The following is a 27,611-nucleotide window of genomic DNA, read 5'->3' as shown; positions in this document are numbered from 1 at the left end:
AAGATAATGTTAACAACCACAGCATAGCTAGAAACAAAAGTGAAACTGATCCAGGGTCTTTGTCCAAGCTGAATAATAGGCAAAATGTAAACAAACTGTCCAAATTCAACTTTTAAAACATTAAAACATTAATGGAAGGGAGGGAAAAATAAGACTTGGCAAGATCTTCTCATGTGAATTTGACAAAACAGCAAACTCCAAAGTTCCCTTTGATAATCACAGCATTCAATTTTTTTCTCAAGTACGATAGAGAGCTCACTCAATGACATTCAAACAATACAATAAATAGGAAAAGCAATGTGTTTACGGTAGCAGCTTTCTGTATTCTTTTCGTTTAAAATTTTTTGGCCACAACTGTGGCATGCAAAAGCTCTATGGTCAGGGATTGAACCCGAGCCACAGCAGTGATGCCACATCCTTAACCACTAAGCTACCAGGGAATGCCACTGTATTCTTAATATGTAATTATTTGTATGTAATAACAATTTATAAAATTTTGTGATTTGTAATAGAGGTTCATGTTTGCCTCTAAATAGCAGCTTTATTTTCACAAACTAATAAACCTAAGACAGAACACAATCTCTCCATTTTCTAGTGGTGACACCATCTGTGATCACCCAGTGAGTAACTAGTAGAGTGAGGATCAGAATTTGGTTTTGCGCAGTCTCATTTTCCCTCCTGGCTTTTACTTAATCAAGTCTGCAGAAAGGGAGGCCTTGGCTGTCATGTGCAGAAGAATCAAGTACCCCTTCTGGATCCCTCCACCCCTTCTGTCTCCTTCCATCCTCTCCACCCCAAGACACCAAATAAATGACAAAAAAGTGTGTGTGTGGGGGGGTTGTTACAAAGCCCCCAGGGCCTCAGGGAGAGGAAGGAGCCTTGCCCACCCAGCACCAGCCGAGCAGTGAGTGGTGAGAGGGCAGGATCCATCCAGCAGCCGCCTCCTCAGCCAGGACTGCCAGGCACTGAAGGCAGCTGGACAGACAGAAGGCTGAGGCTGCTCAGGAAGCACTGAGGACTCCAGTGGCCGCACACAGGAGCTGGGGCTGTGGTGTGGACTGTGGCCATTTAATCTGCCTGTTTTGCTTGGCAACCAGATGGGGAAAAGGGGACGGCTTTTGCTCTCTCAATGGCTCTTCCCTACTGTTCCTCATTGGATCTTCCTATTCACCATTTAATAGAAGTAGCTGTTTAACTTTTACTTTTTCATCATTTATAATGAAAGTAGCTGTTCAACTTTTACTTTTTCATCATTTATAATGATTTTTACTTTTTCCATTACAGCTGGTTTACAGTGTAAATTCTTTTTCCCTTTTTTTTTCTTTTTGGTCTTTTTTAGCATGGCACATGGAGGTTCCCAGGCTAGGAGTTGAGCTATAGCTGCTGGCCTACAGCACAGCAATGCAGGATCCGAGCCGAATCTGCAACCTACACGACAGCTCAAGGCAATGCCAGAGCCCAGACCCACTGAGGGAGGCCAGGGACTGAACCGAAACTTCATGGATACTAGTCAGGCTTGTTTCCTCTTCGCCACAACGAGAACTCCCTGTTTAACTTTTAAAATCATGGAAATGATTTAAATCATCAAAAGTGTGAAGCCTCTTTTCTGCCTCTGTGCCCTATTTCTCATCCCCATAAATGGGCAACGACTCTTGTGTTTCTTAATTATCCTCAAATAATACATTGATTATTTTCTTTTTTCTGTACAAATGGCTGGACTCCATAAACATTTTCTAGACCGTGATTCTTCTCTGCAGTAAGATTCTTAAGAGACTGTTAAATATCAATCCATAGAGCGTCCTCATTCTTTCTCAGAGCTGGATGTATCACAGCTGTTCAAACAGCTCCTCACAAACATTCAGGTTTCTCCTTATGTTTTTGTCTTTTTTTTTTTTTTGCTATTTCTTGGGCCACTCCCATGGCATATGGAGGTTCCCAGGCTAGGGGTCAAATCGGAGCTGCAGCCACCGGCCTACGCCAGAGCCACAGCAATGCAGGATCCGAGCCGCATCTGCAACCTGCACCACAGCTCACGGCAACACCGGATCATCAACCCACTGAGCAAGGGCAGGGATCGAACCCGCAACCTCATGGTTCCTAGACGGATTCGTTAACCACTGCGCCACGATGGGAACTCCTCTCCTCATCTTTTCTGCTTATAAGCAGCGCTATGATGGGTAACCTCATACATACAGCACCTGGCACGTGTGAAAGAATTGTGACAGAAAATCCCCAAAAGTGGAACCGCTAGTTCGAAGGGAATAAGCATTTATACTCTGAACAGATAGTGCTAAATTGCCCTGCAACTCACATTTCCAGCCCTAATAGAAGATGTGGAACTTGTTTGTAAAACTGTTTCTTTTATTCACCTAAGACCTACAGTCTTTGTCACAAACTCAAAAGCAAAGGGACTTAGCATTTCATTTCTTGTTTTTAAAAAAGAAAGATATAAAGAAGCAAAGAAAGAAAGAAGAGTCAGTGTAAATGTAACAGCACACTTTTTTACTATGGGATCTTTTGTCTTTATGATATTCTACGAGCAAATAGAAATGAAAATGTGAAAAATTCCAGATTACATAGAATAAACTGGGCCTAAGAGTCAAAGTCCATAGGGAACTCAGAAGAATGTAGTAGCTTTCGTCTTCTGGTAAAGAATAATAAAATCTAAACCTGGTTAGCATATCTAAAATGTACGTTAAATAAGACATATTCAAAGGCTTGACAGATAAACAGCATTTGATCCAGGTATGAAATCAAAGCACTCAAATATCAAAGACACATGTGTGAGGCTTTCCTGGGCAACACTGGTTGTGTTCTCAGGGAGAAACTAACCTGGGTCCAAGCTGGTCAGGACATTCCTTGCGTTTTCTCGTCTCTGCCCTGGATGGGTCAGAGGTATTTTCTCCCATCCCACTCATCTTGAACACATATCAGCAACTGAAATGGAGAACAAGGAGAAAACCAGTGAAAAAATAAAATACCCGATCAGTTTACCAACAATAAAAACACTTTGGCTTCAATCAGAAAACTGACAACATAATTAACACATTGCTTTGATTTATGGGCATGTATAATTCCTCGTGAAAAGGGGGTATTATTTTTTGAACCTTGCTCAAGTAAAGCAAACGTAAAGATTAACAATTAAAAAACAAACAAGCCTACCTCACCGGGCCCACTCTTAGAACAGGAGTTGTATTTCAACAGCACCCTGACAATCTGCTAGCCCTGCGTTTCTGCTGTCAGCCTCCAGTTTCAGGAGAGATCTTATACCACGTGGGAACTACAGGTGCTCTAAGGGGCTCCTCCCAGTCTCTGTTTTGGGCTGTAATCACTCCACCCCTGAGGAACAGCCCGGGGAAGTGGCAGGGCCTTGCCACCAAGCTGAATCTTTCCAAAGCCGACCAGGGTGATCTGACACCCCTATCCCGGGAGCAATGCCCCACAAACACAGGGTCTTCCTGTCTCCCTGGGGCATCTCCGGGGGCCCTCCTTCTCCCTCCCTTCTGGCAGGGGCTTCCTCTCACATCCTGTCACCCATCCACTCTCCCTCCCTCAGCAGATTCCAGCTGCTGTCACTGCAGGTCTTAAGATGCACTCAAAGATCAGGAACCTTACTGACCCCAATGGAGGAGGCCTTTCCTTAAGAAAATAAAAGAACATGTGTAAGAATAGAACCCATGTGTTCAGGCTGGCCCATCATTTGTGGCATCAAAATGATATTTAGATATGCAAAGAACAAGAGATAGAGGTTTAAATTCCAAAAGAACTAAGCAAAGGGAGTAGCAAAGATTTTGAGGAAACAGAAGATGATCATTACTCAAAGTGCTTAATAACTGCTTAGAAAAACAAAAACCAGGAGTTCCTGTTGTGGCGCAGTGGTTAACGAATCCAACTAGGAACCATGAGGCTACGGGTTTGGTCCCTGGCCTTGCTCAGTGGGTTAAGGACCCAGCGTTGCCGTGAGCTGTGGTGTAGGTTGCAGATGCAGTTCGGATCCTGCGTTGCTGTGGCTGTGGTGTAGGCCGGCAGCTACGGCTCCGATTAGACCCCTAGCCTGGGAGCCTCCATATGCTGCGGGAAGTGGCCCTAGAAAAGGCAAAAAGACAAAACAAAAAAACACAACCAACTGGAGCCCCCAAAGTTTAAGTCAGCATTTACCAGTCTCTCCTAGAGTTCCAATTCTATGCCATCTCCCCACCTTCGCTCCCCCAGACTTCCAGAATCACCTCTGCCCTCTTCTGTTTTCTGCAGTGGCTTTTCATCCTTTCCATGAAAATTCAGAGGGAGGGGCAAGTTGGCAGGTCAAGGACTCTTGGAAGATGCTACTGAGTTAACAGGTGCACAGAGACCAAGGACAAAGAGGAAGGTGGGCTAAGACAGCACCCCCAGGACAGATGATGGCAGTGCTGTCACATCCCTGTCTGACTGGCCAGCGGCTCCCCAGGCTGAGATCGGGGCACTGATTTCTTTGGGCTTCAACTCTGATCCGAGGGGGAAAAGGAGTTAACTTTTGTTTAGGGGTCAAGTGTAAGGAGGATGAGGAGACACTGTCTTAGATGAGGAAGGGGGTACCAATGCTGAAAGCTAACACTGGAGCTTCCTGGTGTTGGCAGCGTAACTAAGTCCCAAGGTCTTGTGCTATACTCACAGCTTGGGGCTGATAAATTAATCTGTATTGAGTTACTGTTCATTTAGCATTTACTCTGCACCACGCAATTCACAGATAACATTTAATCAGCAAAAACACACTATGAGAAGCAATAGAGCAAAGAAGTCAAGGATGCATCCAACTCCACTTCTTGGTTAGTTGTGGGACCTTAGGGAGTTACCACTCGTGCCTCAATCACCGCTTCTATAAAATGGGGAAATACATGAGCACCTACAGCACAAGGCTGTGGATCGGATCAGCAAAGGGCAGAACTGGAATTGACACACAGGCTTACAGGCTCTACTCTTAACTACAGAGCTATGGCAAAGGGTCACGTCATCAAAGTAGCAGGATCTGGACCACATGGTTCCCCTGCCTGACTCCCTCCCCCTCCCCCACATGTCACTTACTCACTCAAAGACATCCTGCCTGGTGCTGTAAGTCAGGCTCAGTGTGAGGACCAGGAGAAGGAGGTGTGTTCACTAGATGAACACATGGTGAGAGGAGGGAGGAACTTACACAGGAACCATAGGAAATTCATACAGGAGGAACCCCAATCAGGAAAAACAGGTGTACCCTCTACCATGAGATCCAAGAACACTTGGCTGGGGGGCAGGGGCAGGGGAGCAGCTTCTGAGCTGGGCTGTGAGGGAGGCGGGTGAGTTACAACCCAGGGAGGGGAGTCAGGGCACTGCAGGAGGACAGAGCCTGAAGCAAAAACCCTTCTTGGTTATGGACATTTTCAGTGTTTCACTTGGAACTGCAATTCCCAGGGCTTCACGCACGAGCGTGTAAAAAAACATGACTCATCCAATCTGAAGGAGCTCTCAACAAACAACCTAGGAACTTCCACCTGGGAAGCAGTTTTCCCTAAGTCTTAAAAGTTAAGTAAAATTTTGTCATCAACATATAACCCCCAATCTGTAACAAAGTGCCCTATATAGTAAGACTGTTGATAAAAATGGCCCCTGCCCCTGAGAGTATTAAAAAAGGAAAGCACTATTAGGAAGATGAGAAAGCTTCTCTCTCAACAGACTGTTTTACTTGAAGTCGTACATACACAGTTTGGGGTTTAACCCTGGCATCAGCATGACCTACCTTTACTTTTTGCAAAATTTGTATCGAATAATCACAACTGCGTGAGGGGGCAGCACTGATGGATTTCAACAAAGGGACTGGTCAGAAGTGAGGTGCAAAGCCAGGAGCGCACGGTTTCTGGTCTAAGCACAGTACAACCACTTGCACAGACTGTTTATATTTTACTTGTATCTACCCAAGGCAGACTCACGAGCCACTCCACTTGGAGCTTTTAGACGTCATGAACTTCCTCTTGAAGTAAGTTATTAAAAGGTCAAGTTTTGCCTTTCGTTATTATGTGATGGTACCTTAAACACATTTCCTCAAAACCTAAAAATTTCACCTTTTCACACATTCTTGCTTGTATTTTTCTGTAGGTTGCCCCCCCACCCCTACCTCCCACCACATCCTCTTTTCTGAGCAACCTTCCTGGGCTATGTGTGTCCGAGACACATTGCCAGCAACCTTTAAACTACCAAAGGGAAGAAAAAGGACAGGGGTCTGCAGTCATTGGTCAAGGTGGGGACAGACGAATGCACTCTGCAGCTGCAGCCGTCAGGCTGGGGGTGCCCCTCGGAATCACTGATCATCAATCAGGAAAAAATGGGGTGTTGGAGCAAGGAAAGGGGGAAGGTGATGACAAGAAGTGGACAGCTCCCGTGCGCCTCTCTCCTGCCTGCCACGAGATCAGAAGCAGATGTGATCCCTCAGCAGGTGTGTGGGTTTATGCCCTGCTCCTCAGTGGATGAACCAAACAAGTGACAGGAACCTCATCACTAGGGTGCTAAAGAGAGGAACCGAGGTGCTCCAGCCTAGACCCCTCTGACTGATGTTCTCAACACCCAAGGAGGCCCCACTGGGCAGCAAGTGGTAGAATTTCACACAGAGTGCATGGGTGCAGGGACCAACGGGAGTCAATACTTTTCCCACCCAAGTGATGGATAAAAACCAGAGACAGACAGATTGATCTATGGCTTCCAGTGTACAGATACACAAAAACAAATCATCGAAAATAAAACAAATTGTATAGATAGATGAGTTTTAATGTGTTTTTGTAGATCACAGTTAAATATCAATTTTCAATGAAAAGGATGAACTGTGGCATTGAAGGTTTAGACTTTGTGAGTGGGCCTAAAATAATAGTGTCTTAGAATGTCTGCAAGTTTTTAACAGTCACATGAAATTAACATTCTTGAGCATTTCACTCTGAATTCTGAAATGTCTAATGTAAATCACAAAAACTGAAGATGACACATGTAAACTCCAGGGTTGGTACGTGATGGTAATTACAGTCATTTAGAAGACGCCAGCTTCTACCAGATGCTGGGGGGTGGGGGTGGGGGTGGGGGGTGAAAGGAGGAGACTGGAAAGGAAGTTTCAATTTGTCCATTCTTGTTATCTAGAACCAAACAACAGACCTGCTTTCTCTGTGACATCCTTCAATATCAACTTGCACAAACTAGACAGTGGAGGAAAGATTTACCGCCATAAGAATTGATGTTTTATTTTCTTAAAGTAACAACATTCTGGGTGGGTGGGGGTGTGAACAATGCCTGTTAAATCTTTAGCATAATGACAGAAAGCAAAATATAATGTTAATTGTCAACACAACTACAAAGTGTACTCTTCTTGCATGAAACTCATCAATACCATTTATAAGGTAACAAAGCTGTTGCTCACATACAGCCTCACGCCATTAAAACTAGTTAACCATCCAGAATTCATGTAAGTGATAATGTGCATTTTATCTTCCATCAGTACTGGCCATCTTCCAAACCAGGCCTGTAAAACTGTCAGATTTATTACATGCTGAACAAATTCAGTTAGAGAATAAATAAGGATAATACTGTTGCTGAAATCCAAACACAGTCAGTGATCAAACATCAGAGCTCTTGTGCCAGTTCCAAGAAATATTCTTAAAAAGTTAGGCCCACTCTGAAATCCCTTACTTGGAGATAAAATTTATGAGATGATATATAAAGCTGTTGTATCAACACCTACAAGAGGAGAGGATAACTGAAAAATCACCTAGTTCTGGATATGAGACCAGAAAGGCTTCCAGGGCCTTCCGGGCTCTTCCTGAACTGAACTCTCTTTACAGGAGACAGGCGACACTGTGGAATCCGGGGTCTGACTCTTCATGAACTTTGTAAGACTAAGAACTAGTCAGGTCATGTGAAAAGTGTACATACATTTTCACTGAACCACTTTCCCATTTCTATTCCATTAAATTATGAAAGGATAACCTCGCAAGAGACCTCCATGGCTCAGAAGTCCACCTCAAAAGTTAGAGGCAGGCATGATTTCTTTATCACAAGTAAACATATTCTACTCATTCTAAACTGGAAACAATTTCTCCCTTAGAGTATACCATGTTCCAGGAGGGTCCCTTTGACAAAAGCAGAATTTCTGGGCCAGCCTCTTATAAGTCTAAAAAACCCCAACAGTATCTAATGTTAAAATATGCAACATGTGCTTTAAGGACACAGATGCCTGAGAAGAGCAGACAACTGAGAGTGGGCCCATCCCTGGACATAAGTTAGGTGACACTGTAGGGAAAACATGCAGGGGAAAGACCACCTTCTAAACAGTGTCAACTAAACAAAACTACCCAAAGCAAACAATATTTTGGCAAGAATTTTAAAAAATCTGTGCAATAAGTACCACAGAGTATATGCAAAGACACATTGTGGATTTGTACAAACAAGCACACAAAGAAAGCATTATCCATGCAAATACAACATAGGGAGACTAAGGAGAACTCCTGAATGCGAGGATGAGAGCGCACAGAAAATTCAAACTACTTCTTCCCACTGGCAAAACAAGTAGTGCAGTAACACTGTGATAAAAGATCTTATTCAATATTTCAAAAATAAACTTTAGTTAGTAAAATGGTATATTATTTTCCCCAGTGTTACTACTTTTAACTAGATCATATGAACACTTTTCACTTCATCTTTACATACATTATTTTGCTTCTTGCTTTTCATACGATAAAACTTTAATTTACCCCACACATTACAGTGTGTATATAGAGTGAGACTCATAAAGCTGCACATTAATTCATACAGTGACAACAGTTAGGCTGCAAAGTTTTAGGAGCCTCACTTCATACAGATCCAGAATAAACAGTTATCTTATCAGAAACAAATTCTCAGTTTAACTTCACTCTCTTGAGCAACTTACTGTACACCTGACATTTTAAATTCACTGCAACAATCTAAACACAAGCTATTATTATTAGGGCATGATTTTTCAATAATAAAACACTAAGAGTTTACAGTTGGACACAAGAGTCAAGAAAATAACAAGAGCCTATAACTACAGCTATTCTTCTCCCAGTAAAATGGCTTCGACACCTACCTTCTCTTAGGCTGTTTCTTACTCCACGGAACAGTAGTAACTGTGTGTAAACAAATGTTTAAGCTAAAAATTCCTTCTTTTTCAATATGCTCCACTCTTAGATTTACTTTTGTATAATGGCCTTAAAGTGCTATATTAGACAGTAACTAGAAGACATATTCCATTTTCTGACTGAAAGCCAATAATACTCATGAATTTTTTAGCTGAAAGACACTTCAAGATGCCACTGGGAAGACTGTAATAAACACATTAGGCTGCAAATGGGCGGCAGCAGCTCTTTAACACATGCTGCAATAATCAAATAAAGGGCTAAATTCAGGCTTACTGGTTACATAAATATTTTGCTGTAACATTTTCATCATCTCCATCTCTCTTAAAGAAGGAAAAGGCCTCTCTGAATGTCTTAGCCTAGCAAAATTCAGTGCAGAATGTCTAAGTAGCAGAGAGCTGTTCTAAGCTATCCTTACCAACGGGGGAAAAAACGTCTAGTCTGACATCAGTGGCATAAGATGGTTTCTCCTTCTGAACGCTCATAGGCTAAGTTCCTTAATATAGCCAGTCACTGGGCTGCGTCTATATTCAACGACGTCAGCCGCTGCTAATATAGCCAGGAATAGCAGGGCTAGGTTTTAATAAGGCCTCAGATGAGAAAACACTGGGGGAAGAAGCCGCATTCCTTGCATAATATAAGCACTTCCCTCCCCTTCGTGCAGGGTGTACTTAGTCCCTATTTAATATTCGGAAAACCAGTTTTCACTGAAGGCCTAGTATTCTGGAAAGAAGTCCTCAAACTAAGCACTACAATGTGGCGCTTGTGTTTGAGTTTCATAACTTGTCCAGATTAAAACTCAGTTCTCTTTCTTTATTCTTCTGAAACCCATTTTAAACTTCTTTGAGGTTTTTTAAAATAACCTGCCTAACTTACGAGAAAAACGTACTGAAATGGCAAGGGCGAGATAATCTGTACCTACATTAAAAAGCATTTTTATTATCCCACTTGTAAAAAGTTTTTTAAAAAATAAATGAGAATCTTCTCCCATAGTAAAAAAATGTTGTTTGCTTTGGGGGTAGGGACTGGCACTTACTCAGAGTTAAGCAGTTTTCTTGCTTAAAAACCCACATTTTTTTCTTTTTTTTTTGGCCATGCCCAAGGCATTCAGAAGTTCCTGGGCCAGGGATCGAACCTGTGCCACAGCTGTAACTACAGAGTCACAGCAGTGACAACACCAGATCCTTAACCCACTGAGACACAAGGGAACTCCCCCAAATCCACATTTTAATGTTTTTATATATATGTGCATGTACACACACTCTCTCACACACACACCCTCAACTCCTTATAGATTATCTAACCTCTCTGACCTGTGTTCGTAAGTAATTTGCTCAAATCACACAGATAATAAATGACAGGTCAGGAGTCAAACTCAAGTGAAATTATAATAGCTGTCATTTACTGAGTGCTGACTATCCTGGCAGGGACTCTCTAGGTACTTTACACATAGGTGCACCTTTAGTGCCTGTAACGATCTATGATTATCACCATTTTACAGATGAAGAAACTGAGGTCCAGAAGAGCTACACTAACTTGACCAAGGCCACAGTTAGGAAGTTTTAGAGCTCACAAGTGAATCCAAACAGCTCCCCAATTCTTAACCACTGCAATGCACTGGTTAAAGCACTGAGGCTCCTATTCTTTACTACTGTCACGGAAGAAACATAAACTTATGTAAGTTACAGACAGCAGTATATTTTAACTTAATTTGATAAACACCGAATCTGTAATGTGAAAGTACTTGTGCTAAAAATATGGCAGTAGCATTCTAAAATGCAAAATACCTCTTTCTGCTAAAAATGTACATACTCTAGAATAATTCCTCTATTTATCCATTTAGTAAATAATTCATGTACCAGGTACTGTTGTAGACATGGAGTTAGAGCCATGAACAAAACAGATGAAAGTTCCTGTCCTGCTAAAGCTGATATTCTAGTGCAGAAAGGAAATCTTGCCTCAGATAAGCTATTATTCCCTGAAGAAAAATGAAGTATTATTGTTATTATAGACTTTATTACCAATGCTGTTGAAATAATAAAACCAGCTAGGAATTTCCTCTGGCACATCAAGAATGCTGAGTTTCATTCAACATAGTGAAAGCCTTCTTTTCATATAGACTCAGAAGTAATAGGTTAATTTTAAAAGGCAGTTAACAGGAGCAATTATAGCAAATGATATCTACTACTATTTAAATCCTTTTCTTTTAACTTTAAACATAATATATTTGAGTATCTGTCTCCAATGGGGTTTCATGTTGTCTTTCTTGCATAAATCAGACCTATCATCAAGGCATTGCATACTATTTCCAATATTTGTTTATTTAAAATAGAGCTTGAACTCATAGTGCTTATGAGGTACAGATTGTCATTATGTTCTCCTACTTTTTTTTGCTTTTTTAGAGCCGCACCCATGGCATACAGAGGTTCCTAGGCTAGGAGTCTAATCAGAGCTGCAGCCGCTGGCCCACACCACAGCCACAGCAATGCAGGATCCGAGTCAAGTCTACAACCTACACCACAGCTCACAGCAATGCTTGATCCTTAACCCACTGGGCAAGGCCAGGAATCGAACCCGAAACCTCACAGTTCCTAGTCAGATTTGTTTTTGCTGCGCCACAACAGGAACTCCCTCCCAGTCTTTTATATATGTGCTACATATACCTATTTGGTAGCAATTTTGGTCCATTTGATTGACTTTTCCAAAGCATTCAACTTAGTTTTTGTAGAAATGTGTGTCTTTTCAAACTCACAATTGATCAGTTACATAATATTTATTTAAATTGCTATAACAATAACCAGTACAATTAGCATAAAGCAGTCTAGACAAGAAGCTGGCTCTTGCTGGGCATGCAGTGCCCCTACTGTGCAGAAGTTGGGGTGCTGTGCAGTGCCCACCAGCTTGGGACCCTTGGAGTACAGCATTCCTGTGGTTTACAGAGGGAAAAGCAGACTACATGCCTGTTCAGGCTTATCAGTCCCAATGGAAGCTGACTAAGAAAATCAGAATTGATGCAAAGCTAACGTGAAGTTGGAGGTCATGAAATCATTCAGTAAGTTTAAATGAGTATCTACTACATGCCACACATGGTTCTAGGTATTGGGGGATACAGCAATGAACAAAAGAGACCAAGTCATTATCCATAATTCTTATATTCCAGTGTGAAAGTGATAGGGATAGAGTAGGCACAGGTGGTTGTGGACGTCCCAATAGGGGATCACAGATAAGGGAAACCTGGGAGATGCTGGGAGACCACTGTAAGTTCAGGAAAACCGTCACAACCAGGCAGCCTTGCTCAACTAGTGGAGGGGAGAGAGAGAACTGCCTCAGGTCATTGGGTGGGGATGGGAGAGGCCTGCATTCAGATTCAGACCCAGGGCAGGAGTTTGAAGACCGCCCTTCAGCTGATTTGAATACACACCTTGCCGGATACTAAGGAGGAGCTACGACTCCCAGAAAGGAAGAGGTGGGCCTTTCCAACCCCCCCCCCCCATAGTAAAACTGTGGCCCACCAGATCCTTGGGCAGAGCTTCCTTGCCTGCCCGCTTGCATCTCTCACAAGCATCCTATCCGAATAGATCTGCTTCTTGCCTATCATTTTGTCTTTCGCTGAATTCCTTCTGCGCGGGGACATAAAGAACCTGAACCTCAGGGAGTCCAGCCGCAAGGTGAGTAATTCTAATTGGAAACCGTGGGTTTAAGTCCCAATCTGGCTTTAGGCTGGATTTGAGTCCCAGCACGTGGGTTCAAGTCCCAATTTTGGGTTTTGGCTGGGTTTGAGTCCTGGCACGTGGGTTCAAGTCTCAGTCTGTGTTCTGGCTCGGTTCAGGCCATTAGTGCTGTCAGTTTCAAAAAGGGGAGTAGAGAAATAGCGAAACAAACGTTTGCTGTATCAGGTAGTGATTGGAGCTATAAAAATTATGAGGTAGGGGAGTTCTTGTGGCACAGTGGAAACGAATTCGACTAGTATCCTTGAGGACTCTGGTTCGATTTCTGGCCCTGTTTCAGTGAGTGGGTCAGGGATCCCGCGTGGCTGTGGTGTAGGCCGGCAGCTGCAGCTCCAATTCAGCCCCTAGCTTGGGAACCTCCATATGCTGTGGGTGCGGCCCTAAAAAGCAAAAAAGGTAGGGTTAGAATACAGTAGCATAGATGGGGATGAAGAGGGCCAGTTTTCCTCGGTAGTCAGGAAAGTTCTCTGTTGATAGACACCTGAGCAGAGATAGAACTTTCTAGCAGAACTCTAAGATCCATAATAGATTTCTTGATTATGCAGCCATGAAAACAAAATTCAGGAATAGTTGTACATTGTAATGGCTAAGAGCATAAACTCTGCTATCAGTTCAGGTTCAGAATCCCTGGACTACCATATATTAGTTGTGCTAATTATGCTAATTAACCTCTTTGGACCTAAGTTTCTTCAATCCTAAAATTGGAAAAATAATAATATACTATTTTAAGTTTGTTGAGAGTATGAAACAGTGACTGAGGAGTTTACCAAAAGGCAGAAAAGAGGTGAGAGGGAGGGGAACCTGGCTGTACCACTGGAAAAAAACAAAAACAATAACCAAACCAGATTCTTTTAAATAACCAGCTCTCCGGAATGCAAATTATAAACATACAAATTTGTTTGAATGTTGCATAAAATGAGATAAATCTACCCCCTGGTAAGTGGCACAAAAAATACCTAAAGTGAATGAAATAAGAAATGGGACCTTATTTACCAGTAAGTACTGGCAATGAAATTTAAAGTACAAGCTATTTCCTTTTACCACTAAAAAGATATTCCATAACAGTTTCCAAATTACTAAAACTCTTATTACAACCACCTCACATTTTCCCAAATTTACCCTACGCTCTTCTAAATAAGATGGAAGCTCTTTGTCCTTTTGGACTCATTACTATGTCCTAGTCTCCTAACTTTCAGAACTTTTTCATGTTTTCTCTCCCACCAATGTGACTCTTTTATTTATTTTTATTTTTTTATGGCCACACTCAAGGTATATGGAAGTTCCTGGGCCAGGGATTGAAACCAAGGAGCAGCTGCAGCAATGCCCAATCCTTTAACCCCCTGCACTGGGCCAGGGATCGACCTTGTGCCTCCGCAGCAAACCAAACAGCTGCAGTCTGATTCTTAACTCACTGAGCCACAGTGGGAACACCAAGGTGACTCTTTTAAAGCTAGAACCATGTCCAAATCCACAGGAGCCTTCCAGCAAAAGTTACTCAAATCCCTCTTCTTCCTCAGGAAAATCTTATCCTTCAAGTTCAACTGTAAGGCCATCCTCTTTATGAAGGCCTCAAGAGATTCTACTAGACTTAAAGGTTCCCTTCTACTCATTCCCGGCCCACAGTACCCACAATTAAGACAACACTTCTTTCTCCTGCATCACTGGTTGCTTTTTCCCAATGAGGGGCCAGAGCATTCTCTTGCACCCACTCTCCTGATGGACTAGCCCAGCCCACGCAGCTGCTCCCCATTGAGCTTCTGGGTGCAAAGATGAGACGTAAGACAATTCCTTTCCTTTTTTCGTTCACGCTCATTTAACCCCAAGCTTTCTTATAAGTTCTTTACTCCAATCAAACAGGAACACAAAGTAGGGGCAAAACTTTTAAGCATATCCCAGAAACAAAGTACAACCCCAGTTAAATGTCTAGGGTTAGAGAAGGAAAAAAGTACAGGGTTATATAGCTGCTTTGAGCAGTTTTAATTATGTTTCCTATGTAAGAAGTCCAAATATTCTTTTTTTATGCTGAAATAGTCTTTTTTTAATGCTCTTTCTCTAGAGCACTAGTCTCTACAACTCCTCCACAGAAATGGAAAGTGACCAAGGGGGAAAAAGTTGGTTTGGTGGGAGGACCTCTGATTCATTTTTTCACCATACGAATTCCGACAAACTTTCTTTTGGTCAGATCGTTACAATAACTCCAAACAGGATTTGCTATGAGGCAACAGTTGCCATCAAAAACAGAAAAAGGCAGCTCTGGATCAACAGAACCGCCCCCACCCCCCTCATCCAATTTGGTCTTATAAAAATAAGCCAAATTAAGCATTTTTACTTGCAAATAACACATACCTACAGAATGAAACACATACCTACAGAATCACTTAGAATTACTAAAGCTATTCACAAGAATTCATTATTTGGAAAGAATTAAAAATGACCTTGGCACTTTGAAAAATATAAGCCCAAACACTTACTTTACCTTTTTTCCCTCCGTCAAAACACTGGATTTTGGTAATCATCAAAACTAACCATATACTTGTAGGTCATGAGAAATGGGTACTTCAGCTTAAGCTTCAAACTCGGGATACACAAAGAGCTCCAGGAGAAGCACAATCACAGCATTAGTATTGCAGTTGTGCAACGGAGCCCAATCTCTGATCTGAGGATCAGCGGCCAGGGAGCCCTCTCGACTTGACACAGACTTTGTAAGAGCAGAGTGGTCCTGGAGAGCCGTCCAGACCAGATGGAGAGTTATTACATTCTGGGGAATGGGAAAATATAACTGGACTCAAGAATGGAGCTTCTAATTACCCTTTGGGTAGTTAAGACAAATTTCAACCCAAATAAGCTTAGAGTGCATTACAAATAACAATTTAATGGCCCAAATAAGAGTGGTCTCAAACAGGCATTGAAAAGATTAAAACAAACTCCACCCATTGAAGAATGTGTCTTTCTTTTTTCAATGAGTCCTAAAATGCGTTTGCACTGAGAGAGTAAAAAGTAATTATTTTGTAAAACCTACATCTACGGATAAAGATCTGTAAGGCTGCTACATCTTATTTAACCATAACTGGCAAGTGATAAACATGAAATGACATCTTTAAAGAAATTAAGGAAATTGCTTGATACCTCAGAGATTAACTATATTATATTCCTTTTGGCTGGTACTGGGGGGGGAAATAGAATTCATTTAGCTGAAACTCAAAGACTGGTTCCAGTTAGGCTAGATGATGAGAAAAACTAGCTCGGAGAGCTGGATACTTATATATGTATGTTCATAACATAGGCATATGATCTCCTTAGTTTGGTGTTTTGTTTAAAGCCAATGTTTCAAAATCTAGAGTAATGACTACTACTGAGCGCAAAAACACAATTGAATCCCGGACAATTACATTTTATATGAGGTTAAGTTTCTAATTAATACAGGTCTCTTTTTGGTATTAAAAATATAACCTAAATTATAGGGTTTTAATTTAAAAATCTATTTGCACTTCTTACCTTCCGATGTTCAACTGTGCTGATAATTACTGCGTAGCTGCTGAGGGCAAATTACTGTGCTCTCTGGACGCAGTAGTACAGTCACTGGGTAAGAAGCAACTTAGTCTCAAGAAATTAAAGACTCAGGAGGAAGAAACAAGATGGAGTAAACCAGCACAGGACACAGCGTGCATGAATGCAAAGTGCTAGAGAGGGGAAATCACTTCTTACAGTAGGGAGCCTCAGCCAAGGTCTGACAGACGCCCAAGGTGGGTTTTGAAGAAGGGGTACAACATTCCAAAGGGACTCGGGGGTGGTGGTCAAGGTGTTGGAGGTCCCCAAGTTCCCAAAGTGGTACAGTTAATAAAAAGCTCAGTCAGAGGGGATAGAGGTGCTGCCACTGCAACACTATGTGACGCAACAGCTGGGGGTCTGGGTCTGGATTTCCCCATCCTCATCCAACCTCTCCCCGCACGGTGCTGTCAGGCTGCACCCACCTCCGCCAGTGCCACCAGGAGCTGGGTAAAATGACACTCCGCCTGAGCCCGGCGGCTGGGCCTTTCACAGGCCTGGATCCCAATGCTGGCTGAGCTCCACCAACCACTGCCATCAACTTTGGGGAGAAAGTTTCTAGCCCCATCAGTGACCTGAAATCTGTCTAACAGTGATAATCTCTGAGAAAGAAAGGGAGAGATAAGGCAGGTTCATTGAGTTCTACTTAATTTAGCAAGGACCTACTTAGCAGCGTTGTAATACAGAAAACTTTAAATGCTGGAATGAGCAGTGGTTGACTTAATAAACCATATGCACAGGGAAAGGTTTTGAGCCACAGGTGGTAAAACCACAGTCGAAGAGCCATGCTCACAGTAGTACACACGACGCAGCTGGAAGTGTGGGGGGCGGGGGTGGTGGTGCTAGGATGAGCTGGTAGGACACTGCAAAAGGCCACATGCTAGATGACTGCATTTATAGGAAATATCCAGCAAAGGCAAACCCACAGAAACAGAAAGCAGATTGGTGGGGGGCAGGGGCCGTGGAAAGGGCTGGGGGGGGGTGGAGAGGGGTGACGACTGCTAAAGAGCACTCGGTTTCTTTTCAGGCTGATAAATATGTTCTGAAACCAGATAGTGGTGATGCCTGCGCAACTAGTGAATAAACCAAAAACCACTGAGCTGTAGGCTTTGAAAGGGTGAATGTTACCTTATGTGAATTATATATCAATAAGGCAGTTATTAAAAACAAAACAGGGAGTTCCCCTCGAGGTTCAGCAGTAACAAACTTGACTACTATCCATGGGGACACAGGTTCAATCCCTGGCCTCATACAGTGGGTTAAGGATCTAGCATTGCTGTGAGCTGTGGTGAAGGTCGCAGATGCGGCTCGGATCCAGAGTTGCTGTGACTGTGGTGCAGGCCAGCAGCTGTAGCTTCAATTTGACCCCTATCCTGGGTTCTGTATGATGCAGGTGCAAAACAAAAACAACTACAACAACAAGCCCCAAAAGCTATTAGGCCTGAGACTGATAACAAGGCAGAGCTGTGGAGTAGATGAATGGAAATACACTGGCAAGGATCATGAGCAAGATGACTACAAATGAACTGTCCTCATTCTTTCCGCTAAAGAGATTAGAGTAAGGATTTTATTTAAGTTTTGCTATTTTTTCTTAACAAAGGCAATATATATTCATAATCAAAATTTTAGAAAATATGAAGTGCTAAAGAATAAACTGCAACTATTGCTACCACACAAAGAATTACCACTAATTTTTTTAGGGCCGCACCTGCAGCATATGGAAGTTCCCAGGCCAGGGGTTGAATCAGCTTCAGCTGCCCTAAAAAATTCTGCTCAGCATTTTAATATGTACCGTATGTATATGCACAATTAAGTACAAACTGCATGTACAATTTTATAGATATTTTAATTTTTTCATGGCATTAAATCTATCTTAATGTAATTTTTAATGGCTCTATGATATTTCACCAGAATATTTTAAGCATTTTCCATAACTATTTAGTTTGCTTCCATTTGGGGGGGGGGGCATGTATGGGGTTGCACCTGAGCCAAGTCACAGTAGTAACAATGCTGGGTCCTTAATTGCTAGGCCACTAGGGAACTCCAAGTTACTTCCATTTTTACTGTAAATAACATTGTAATGAATTATCTTTTATACAAACACTGATCTACCATTTCTGATTAATAATAGTTAATAGTCTCAGTACAATAGTCTCAGAAATGTAGTTACCAGATCAATGGGTGTGACCATATTTAAAGCTATTAATTTAGTATTAATTTACAACCACCTCAGCCAAGGTATATGAGGTCCCATCTCACAGAATTCACACAGTAATGGGCATTATAATTTTTTGAAAACGTTTTTTGCAAATCTGAAGACTATGGCAGGGTATTATTTCATAACTCAAATTGACTAATAATAATTGAGTATCTTAAAAATGTTTACGAGCACTTCAGGTTTACTTTGATAAAAGAATGCGGAGCCAAGACTTGGCATAGACACAGCATGTTCAGGTTGGCGAGGCATCTGACTTAATCGCTGTTATGGAGATGAAAGTACATTTGGCCAATAACGAATCACCTGAGGAGCTTTGAAAACATGGCTTTCCTGGCTCCACCCCAGGCCAACTACATCAGAACCCCTTGGAGAAGGATCCCAGCTGAAGCCTGCCCAGCACTGACTGGGAAGAAAGAGCAGCAGCATCTAGAACTACTCTGCTAGGGGAGTTCCCGGCAGCTGAAGCTGATTTGATCCCTGGCCTGGGAACTTCCATATGCTGTAGGTGCAGCCCTAAAAAAAAAATAAAAGAACTACTGGGCTGGGAGACAATGACGCTGGTTAGTCAAGGCTGGTGGAATAACACTCTTGATGCTAATTAACTGATTACTGAAAACAAAGAGAAGTTCTCAGAGTTCCCTAGTGGCCTAATGGGTTAAGGATCCAGCTTGTCACTGCCAGGCACGGGTTCCAGCCCTGGCTTGGGAACTTCCATATGCTGAGAGTGCGGCCAAAAGAAAAAAAATGTTCTCCAGTCTATTTTTTTTTAATCACTGACTTGAAAAAAAAAATCTGTTTATTAGATAGATGACACAAAGCCTACCTATCATGTTTGATAGCAAGTACTTTCCTGAAAATCTTAACGTAAAATCTAGCATAAAAGGTCCAAACCAGCACAATGACATTTATTTAGTATCTTTGTATTATGAAAACAATGTGAACAATTACAAAAACTCAATTAAAAAGAAGGAAAAAAAATCCCTCTCAATCTTTCTCTTTTAGTGTACTTAGTATTCGGGTTTGGGCCACATTGGAACTTCTGCTACATTTGGTTACCTTCCATTTTTCTTATCCTGCCTTGTGTTTCTTCCTGTAATGGTTCTGCTCCATCCTACATCTCTCCCTGTCCCTTCTCAAGTCCTTACCCTGTGGTAACAAATTCCCCTACATCCTTACCCCGTAACAGAATGTGGAGCCTTTCTGGGCCCTTCTAGGCCTCCCCCACAGTCTGCTCCAACAGAAGCTGCCTGTCCTCTCATTACACACACAGACAAACACATTAGGAATTGAGGGCAGGTCACACCCTCTGCATTCCTCAGAGCAGCTACCAGGCCACTGCTCTATTACAAGGGTGGCCTTGAATAAAAATCTCTGCTCCTTTGAAACCCATGCCTTAAAAACACCCTCTATCTACGATCTGGTCAGACCAGAAAAAAAAAAAATCTGTTTATTAGATAGATGACACAAAGCCTACCTATCAGACCAGATCGTAGATAGAGGGTGTGTTTTTAAGGCATGGGTTTCAAAGGAGCAGAGATTTACCCCCACATTTACTGAAAATGTTGCTATTTGATTAGTTCTTCCTGCCTAGCCCACATCTGGTCATCGTTCGGGATGATCACAGTGTGAAATCCTCATATGTCCTCCTCTGCTTCAGCTGCAACAAGCTCACCTCCACTTCAGCCACTGCCTTCTTCGATCACACCCTGAAATTGTTATCACTCAGAATTGGTGCCCCTTGAGTTCGACTTTTACCCACAGCCTCAAGCATCCTGCTGTCTTCATGGATGAAGAACTCCAGCCCCTGGTGGTCCTTCTGCTCGTCGTCTGCCCTTCCCTCCCCAGCTGGACTCCCCACCAGCCCCCGACTGCTGTCGGCTCCCTTTCACACACGACTTCGAACAGAGTTCCTCCTGCAAAACTTAATCCCAAGACTTCTCTTGGAGTTCCGGTTGTGGCTTGGCAGAAATGAACCCAACTAGGAACCATGAGGATGCAGGTTCCATCCCTGGCCTCGCTCAGTGGGTTGGGGATCCAGCGTTGCCCTGAGCTGTGGTGTAGGTTGCAGACATGGCTCGGATCCTGCATTACTGTGGCTGTGGTGTAGGCCGGCGGCTACAGCTCGGATTGGACCCCTAGGCTGGGAAACTATATGCCACAGGCAAAAAAAAAGGAAAAAAGAAAAAAAAAAAAAGACTTCTCCACTCCTGTACATGGGAAGCTGAACACTGGTGGAGAAGATCGAACAGCTGAGGGGTGGCCAGCCCCTCAGACACTTCAGGGTTCCAAACTTGCCTCTGACCCACAGGCCTGCCTCCCAATCCTCTTAGCTGTTCTCCAGTCAGCTCCTCCTACTTACCCTGACAATTATTTCCAGCTTTTACCACTGCAGCAGATGCCTGGTGAATTTGGTTTTACTCCACTTCCCTTTGTCCAACATATAGAACTATCTCCAGCATCACTCTGGAGCTCAGCATCACTCCAGATGCTCAGGGCCCCTGTGGTCTCTCTTCTTGGAAACACTGACCATTCCGACCTCGCCCCCTCCTTCCCTCCCCATCTCCTCTGGGATCTTGCTACAAAGCTTCTCTTCACCAAATTGTCAATCTTTTTTTCTTTTTACTTAACCTATCAGCACACTCAGGTCATTTCCATCTTTAAAAAGAAAAAAAACAAACAAACAAAACAAAACACACGTGCCTCGAGTCTGAATCCTTCTCCAGCAAACATCCAGTCTCACACCTTTCCTTCACATCCACATCCCAAAGACAACATTTCAGGGCTCCCTTATCCAAAACACTTCGGGGCCAGAGAATTTTGAATTCAAATAGATAGATACATTTTACTATTTTATTTATTCATTTATTTTGCTTTTTTAGGGCTGCACTCACGGCACACGGAGGTTCCCAGGCTAAGGGTCCAATCAGAGCTACAGCTGCTGGCCTACACCACAGCTCACAGCAATGCTGAATCCTTAACCCACTGAGCAAGGCCAGGGATGGAACCCGAAACCTCATGGTTCCTGGTCAGATTCGTTTCTGTTGCACCACAACGGGAACTCTGATAAACACATTTTAATTTTAGAGTGGCATACACCATATTTCTTAACATCCCTACAGGGCCTGTGAGCACATTCTGTAATCAAATTTAGTATTGGTTCTACAATGACTATTCACACTGAGTGGGACAAATGAATGTAGAATGTCATTCTACATCCATTCAGGTCAGGTTTTACTGCCAAATGAGTTATAAAAACCTTTTCAGTCTCAGAGTTTTTTGAATTTTGAGATGCAAGTAGGGGGATATAGGCCTGTACTTCTCTTCCACCCACTCCATGATCCAAAACAATTACATGTCCTCCCAATCACTCTAGTGAATCTGGCCTCCCTGGTCTTCCAGGACCTTTGAACACCAAGGCCTCCGGTGTGTTTTTTGGGTTTTTTTGTTTCTTTGTTTGCTTTTTAGGGCTGCACCCGCAGAATACGGAATTTCCCAGCCTAGAGGTTGAATTGGAGCTGTAGCCGCTGGCCTACACCACAGCTCACGGCAACGCCAGATCCTTAACCCACTGAGCGAGGCCAGGGATGGAGCCTGAATCCTCATGGATACTAGTCCGGTTCATAACCTGAGGAGCCACAGCGGGAGCTCCAGACATCCCATGTGTGATGTGACTTAGCCTTTCTGCTGCATTTGTCACTGTGATCATGTCCCGCAAGTGATTCCTCCAAGAAACTCTCTACTCTGAGGCCTCCACGACAGAGCCCTCTCTAGGTCCTCCTTGTAAACTGCATAATTCCTCTTCCATCCCTTGCCTGAGATCTTCCTCAAGGGAGTTACCCAGCCTTCCTTGAGTTACCTAATCCTCTCCTCAGTGACCTTCTTTGTTGAAATTATACTTAAGAGCTCTAGTGAGGTATAATTCAGAAGCCATAAAATTCCTTCTATTAACATATACATTTCAATAGTTTTATTCTAATCACAGGATTATGCAACCATGACCATTTCTAAGTCCACAACATTTCATCAGCCCAAGAGGAAACCCCATACTCATTACGCAATTATCCCTCATTGTCTCTTCTCTACCCTGGCAACTACCACCATTCTCTGACTCTACATTTTTGCCTAATCTGGACAGTGCATATAAATGGAAATACATAATATGTGGCCTTCTGTTTTTTATTTCAATCAGCATGCTTTCAAGGTTCAGCAATATTGTACATGGCGTGTATCAGTACTTAATTCCTTTTTATGGCCAAATACTGCAATGTATATAGGAAATGCCACATTTTATGTATCTACTCATCACTTGATGACCATTTGGGTTGTTTCTACTTTTTGGTTATTAGAAATAATGCTGCTATGGACATCTGTATACAAGTTTTTGTACAGACAGAAGCTTTCAGTTCTTTTGGATATACACTTAGGAATGGAATTGGCCAGTCTACAGTAACTCCATGTTTAACTTTTTGATGAAACTGCTGCCCAGCTGCCTCCCCAAATGGATATACCAGTTTATTTTCCTACCAGCAATGTCAGAGGGTTCCAGCTGCTCTATAACCTCACCAGCACTCAACTTTTTTTTTAATTATAGCCATAATTAAATGGTATATCATTGGTGGTTTGATCTGCATTTCCCTAGTAACTACTGATGTTGAGCATCTTTTCAAGTGCTCATTTGGCCGCTGCATATGTTCTTTGGAGAAATGTCTATTCAAATCTTTGTCTATATTTAAAACTAGGTTCTGCAGTGATTCTGAACACCACTTTGGAGTTAGGAACTACTCTGAGAATCTGATCAAAGCCAAACAGTAAAACTACACAGATACAAAATGAAACATACAACTCTCTTAAGAAGTCACTAACCCACTATAAGACCACTTATGGACCTCCCAGACGAAGCATCCTTGCTCTACATCATAGGTTCTCAACTCTGGTGCATATTCAAAGATCACTTGGGGAGCTTTAAAAAAATACCACATTACCACATGATCCAGCAATTCCACATCTAGGTAGAAACTGAAAATAATTGAAAGCAGGGACTTAAACAGATTCATGGACAGCCTCATTCCTATCAGCATTATTCACAACAGCCAAGAGGTGGAGGCAGCCCAGATGTCCATCACACATGAATGAATGAAATGTGTACATACATGCAATTCGATATTACTAGCCTTAAAAAGGAATGAAATACTGATACATGCTGCAACATGAGTGGACCTTGAAAACATGATGCTAAGTGAAAGAAGTCAGACAGAAAAGGCAATATACAACGATTCCACTTCTATGAGGAACCTAGAACAATCAACTTCATAGAGATAGAAAGTAGAACTGTGGTTACCAGGGCCTTGTGGGAGAAGTGAGTACTTACTGTTTAATAGTTGAGAGTTTGTGTTTAGGATGATGACAGAGTTCTGAGGATGGCCAGCGGCGAGAGGTGCATAGCAATGGGAAGAGGTACTGAACGCCATTGAACCGTGTATTTAAGAAAGTAAATTTTATGTTACATATTTTATCATAATTTAAAAAAAAATGTGCGTGCACACGCAAACACACACACACACGCACCCCCAGGATACCATTGGTACTTTGCGTAATGGTTCTCCAAGTAAACATGTGTTCAAATGGGGCTAAGAACTCCTCCTTTACACTCTCCTTAGTGGTATCACCTATTTCCAAGGTTTCCCAAATCTTTCTTTCCAGCCTTCACCTCTCCAAGCTTCTACCTCAAAAATCCAGCAAGGTGTCAACGCACAAACTTGAGCTCATCCATTCCTTCTCCTCAGCCCCAAACTTGGCATCTGAAGGAGCACATTTACTGAACGTCATCCTTAAACTCTTATATTCTCCCCATCAAATCCTTAATGGGACCTTGCATCTTAAATATTCTCAAGCCTCCCCGTTATCACTGTGATAACACTGCTGCTTCCGGCCTGGGCCTTCACCTTACTTGGATTATTTAACATAAGCTTCCTTTCCCCCCACGATTCATTTCCCTGCCTAAAATCCTGAGCAGACGCCACTCCCTTCGAGATGAAATCCCTGCCGCTTCCAATGTCAGAAATGGTGCTTACGATCAGCCCTTGCCTGTTTCTCCAGGATGGTCTCCCACACGCCCTGCGTGCCCTTCATGTAAATAGCACTGGGTTCCTCAGCTACACACGTCAGTTGTCACCTCTTCTAGCACTTGTTACAAATGGAACACACCGCACGTCTTTGCCCCATTGGGTAATCCCCTCAAAACCTAGCTCAGATGACCCCCTCCCTGAGGTTACATTCTCTTCCTGTCTTTTAATAGCCTATATATATATATAACTCTACCATTAAGCACATATATCTTAATTATTTGTCCTTTTCCATAGCAAATTTTAAGCTCTGCAAGGTGTAGAACCTAAGTAGGTTTCACCTTTTTATACTAGGCTCTTATTAGAACACCTGTGACACAGCACTCAGTAAATGTTCACTGAATAAACTGCATTACAAACTGCCATCAGGGAATTCCCATTGAGGCTTGTCAGGTTAAGTTAGGACCCAACTACTATCCATGAGGTTGTAGGTTCCATCCCTGGCTTTGCACAGTGGGTTAAGGATCTGGAGTTGCTGTGAGCTGTGGTGTAGGTCATAGATGTGGCTCGGATCTGGCATTGCGGTGGCTGTGGCGCAGGCTGGCAGTTGCAGCTTGGGATTTGACCCCTAGCCTGCGAACTTCCACATGCCTCAGGGGTGGCCAGAAAGAGACAAAAACAAAAACAAAAAAACTGCTATCAAGTTTGAAGCTATTTCATCAAAATAGGTAACACCATTTACTATGCTATACCTATATTTTTTTTACTTGATCTTCATAAAAACCCTATGAAGTCATTGTTATCAACATTCTCTGAAGCTGAGAAAAATGAAATAACATGTCCAAGGTCAAATACAGACAAGAGGTGACAGAAGTGAGAATGGAATCTATGAGCAACTCCAGAGCCCACACTCTGCTTCCAGCACACTGCTTCTGCCCCTCTCCTCGGGTCTCCTCACTTGCATATGTCTCAGCTCCTCAAAAAGATGTTTCCTTCCAGGATTTTTTCTCTATATTTTTAAAGTTTCAATCTTAACACATACTTTTGTATCTTTTAAAAATAAAAAAAAGCTCTAGTATGTTACTATCATGTCACATGTCTTCATAACTAGCATAATGACCAGCCACAAAGACAGAGGCAGACCCTTGCAATGAGACCGGGGGGGAAAAAAAAAAAAAATCAACTGCATTAAGTTTTAAATAGGAGAAACCAAGATGATGGTCGCTTAGGTGATAATAGCCAGGGGATTTTAGTTGATTGCCAGCTTAATATGAATCAACCAAATGACTTGATGCTAAAAATAACGAATGTACTCTTAACTTGCAAGAACAAAAGGAAACTTAGAAATGTGCAATTTGGATAGAAAACGAAATTCCATGTTGCTCCAGAAGACATAAAATAAGAGGTACCTGGGGAATTTAGTCAATGAACAGACACTAGCCAAGAACTTATTAAAGTAAGCAGGGATATGTATGGGGGTGTGTGTGTGTGTGTGTTTATATGTGTGTGTATGTATATAAACTACTTGTGGGGATAAAACAAACATAGTTAAGAAAACACACTAAGTATGTGTTTTGTTTTTTTTTTTGGTTTTTTTTGCCTTTTTTCTAGGGCCACTCCCGCAGCACATGAAAGTTCCCAGGCTAGGGGTCTAATCGGAGCTGTAGCCGCTGGCCTACACCAGAGCCATAGCAACTTGGGATCCGAGCTGCATCTTCGACCTACACCACAGCTCACGGCAACGCCGGATCCTTAACCCACTGAGTGAGGCCAGGGTTCGAACCCGCAACCTCATGGTTCCTAGTCAGATTCGTTAAGCACTGTGCCAAAACGGGAACTCCACACACTAAGCATATTGAAGGGCTATTCCCCAGAGAAGAGATGTCTTAGGTGTTGGTAATTATTAAGTGTTGGACACTGTGCTGGGCACTACATTATTTTACTTAATTCTCCGAGTTCTACAAAGCAGATACTGTCCCCTGTTTTACAGAAAAAAGAAAAAAAAGATAAAAAGAAGTTAAGTGACTTGCCCAAAGTCTCTAAGCTTATGCCACTAGGTTTCTAACCAAACTCTAATTACAAGTCCTATGCTCTTTCCACAACTCTTCACACTTTCTAAAAACCATTATTAAATAACTACCTAAAAATATATAACAGGAGAGTTGTTGATGACAGTACAAGGAAACAGTCTATTTAAATCTAGAAAAAATGAAGTTCTTGAAGTTTGTGGAATGTCCATCCCTGGGGAGACCTTCAGCTGTAACATCAAGGAAGGGATAAGACAGCTGACAGCAGAATTTCCAGGAAAGGTTGACACCCCACATGTAGTTAACCATTGACCTCCCAATGAACAGAGGACCCAAAAGCCACGACCTTACAATGCTAAGCTATGAACGCATCAGATTTTGCATCCTCTCCTCTCAGCATCACCAAGGAAGCATGAGCTCTCCCTTACCCTGAATCCCCTCTGGAGTTCTCACGTCACTGATATATGCTGATGTATGTGTTGCGACCAGCCCTCAGACGGGTCCCACAATCTCCGGTTCCGAATGACAGTGAATATAGCTCATCACTTATCTGAAGTAAAAAGTTCCAGTGAACCTAGTGGCTGAGACATGTAGGACTGTACCAGACCCCATAAACTCAACCGTGTCTCCACTTATCTCCATAGCCACAGCCCAGACCCTCCATACTGGTCAATGATCCGTTATTAGTCTCTGCCAATAACTGGGTTGATTTCTCTTTGGCACATTCTGCTTATAATAAACTTTGTACAAGAAACAATTTCTCACCTACATCCGTTACCTTGTGTATCCCCCTTTTTCTTTTTCTTTTTGCTTTTTAGGGCCACAACTGCAGCATATAGAGGTTTCCAGGCTAGGGGTCAGAGCTATAGCTGCTGGCCTACACCACAGCCACA

The 27,611-nt window shown here is 42.5% G+C and overlaps 1 protein-coding gene across 27 annotated transcripts in view; it reads right to left on the bottom strand.

The window, feature by feature from the left end:
* The window catches only part of NCOA2 (nuclear receptor coactivator 2), a 372,907-nt gene that overhangs the window by 104,110 nt on the left and 241,186 nt on the right, over positions 1 to 27,611 (bottom strand). For all 27 annotated transcript variants that reach the window (XM_085020186.1, XM_085020185.1, XM_021088456.2 and 24 more), the window contains 1 exon segment: positions 2,833 to 2,937. In XM_085020186.1, the coding sequence (XP_084876312.1) occupies positions 2,833 to 2,918 (86 nt within the window). In that variant the 5' untranslated portion in view covers positions 2,919 to 2,937.

This window comes from Sus scrofa, chromosome 4 (assembly GCF_054392235.1).
Source record: "Sus scrofa isolate SSC_HxYL_T2T_F1_AM1 chromosome 4, Sscrofa_HxYL_maternal_Yorkshire_Landrace_v2.0, whole genome shotgun sequence".
Lineage (NCBI taxonomy): Eukaryota > Metazoa > Chordata > Mammalia > Artiodactyla > Suidae > Sus > Sus scrofa.
Note: the sequence above shows the minus strand (reverse complement) of the source record. Positions and strands in the feature narration are given on the sequence as shown.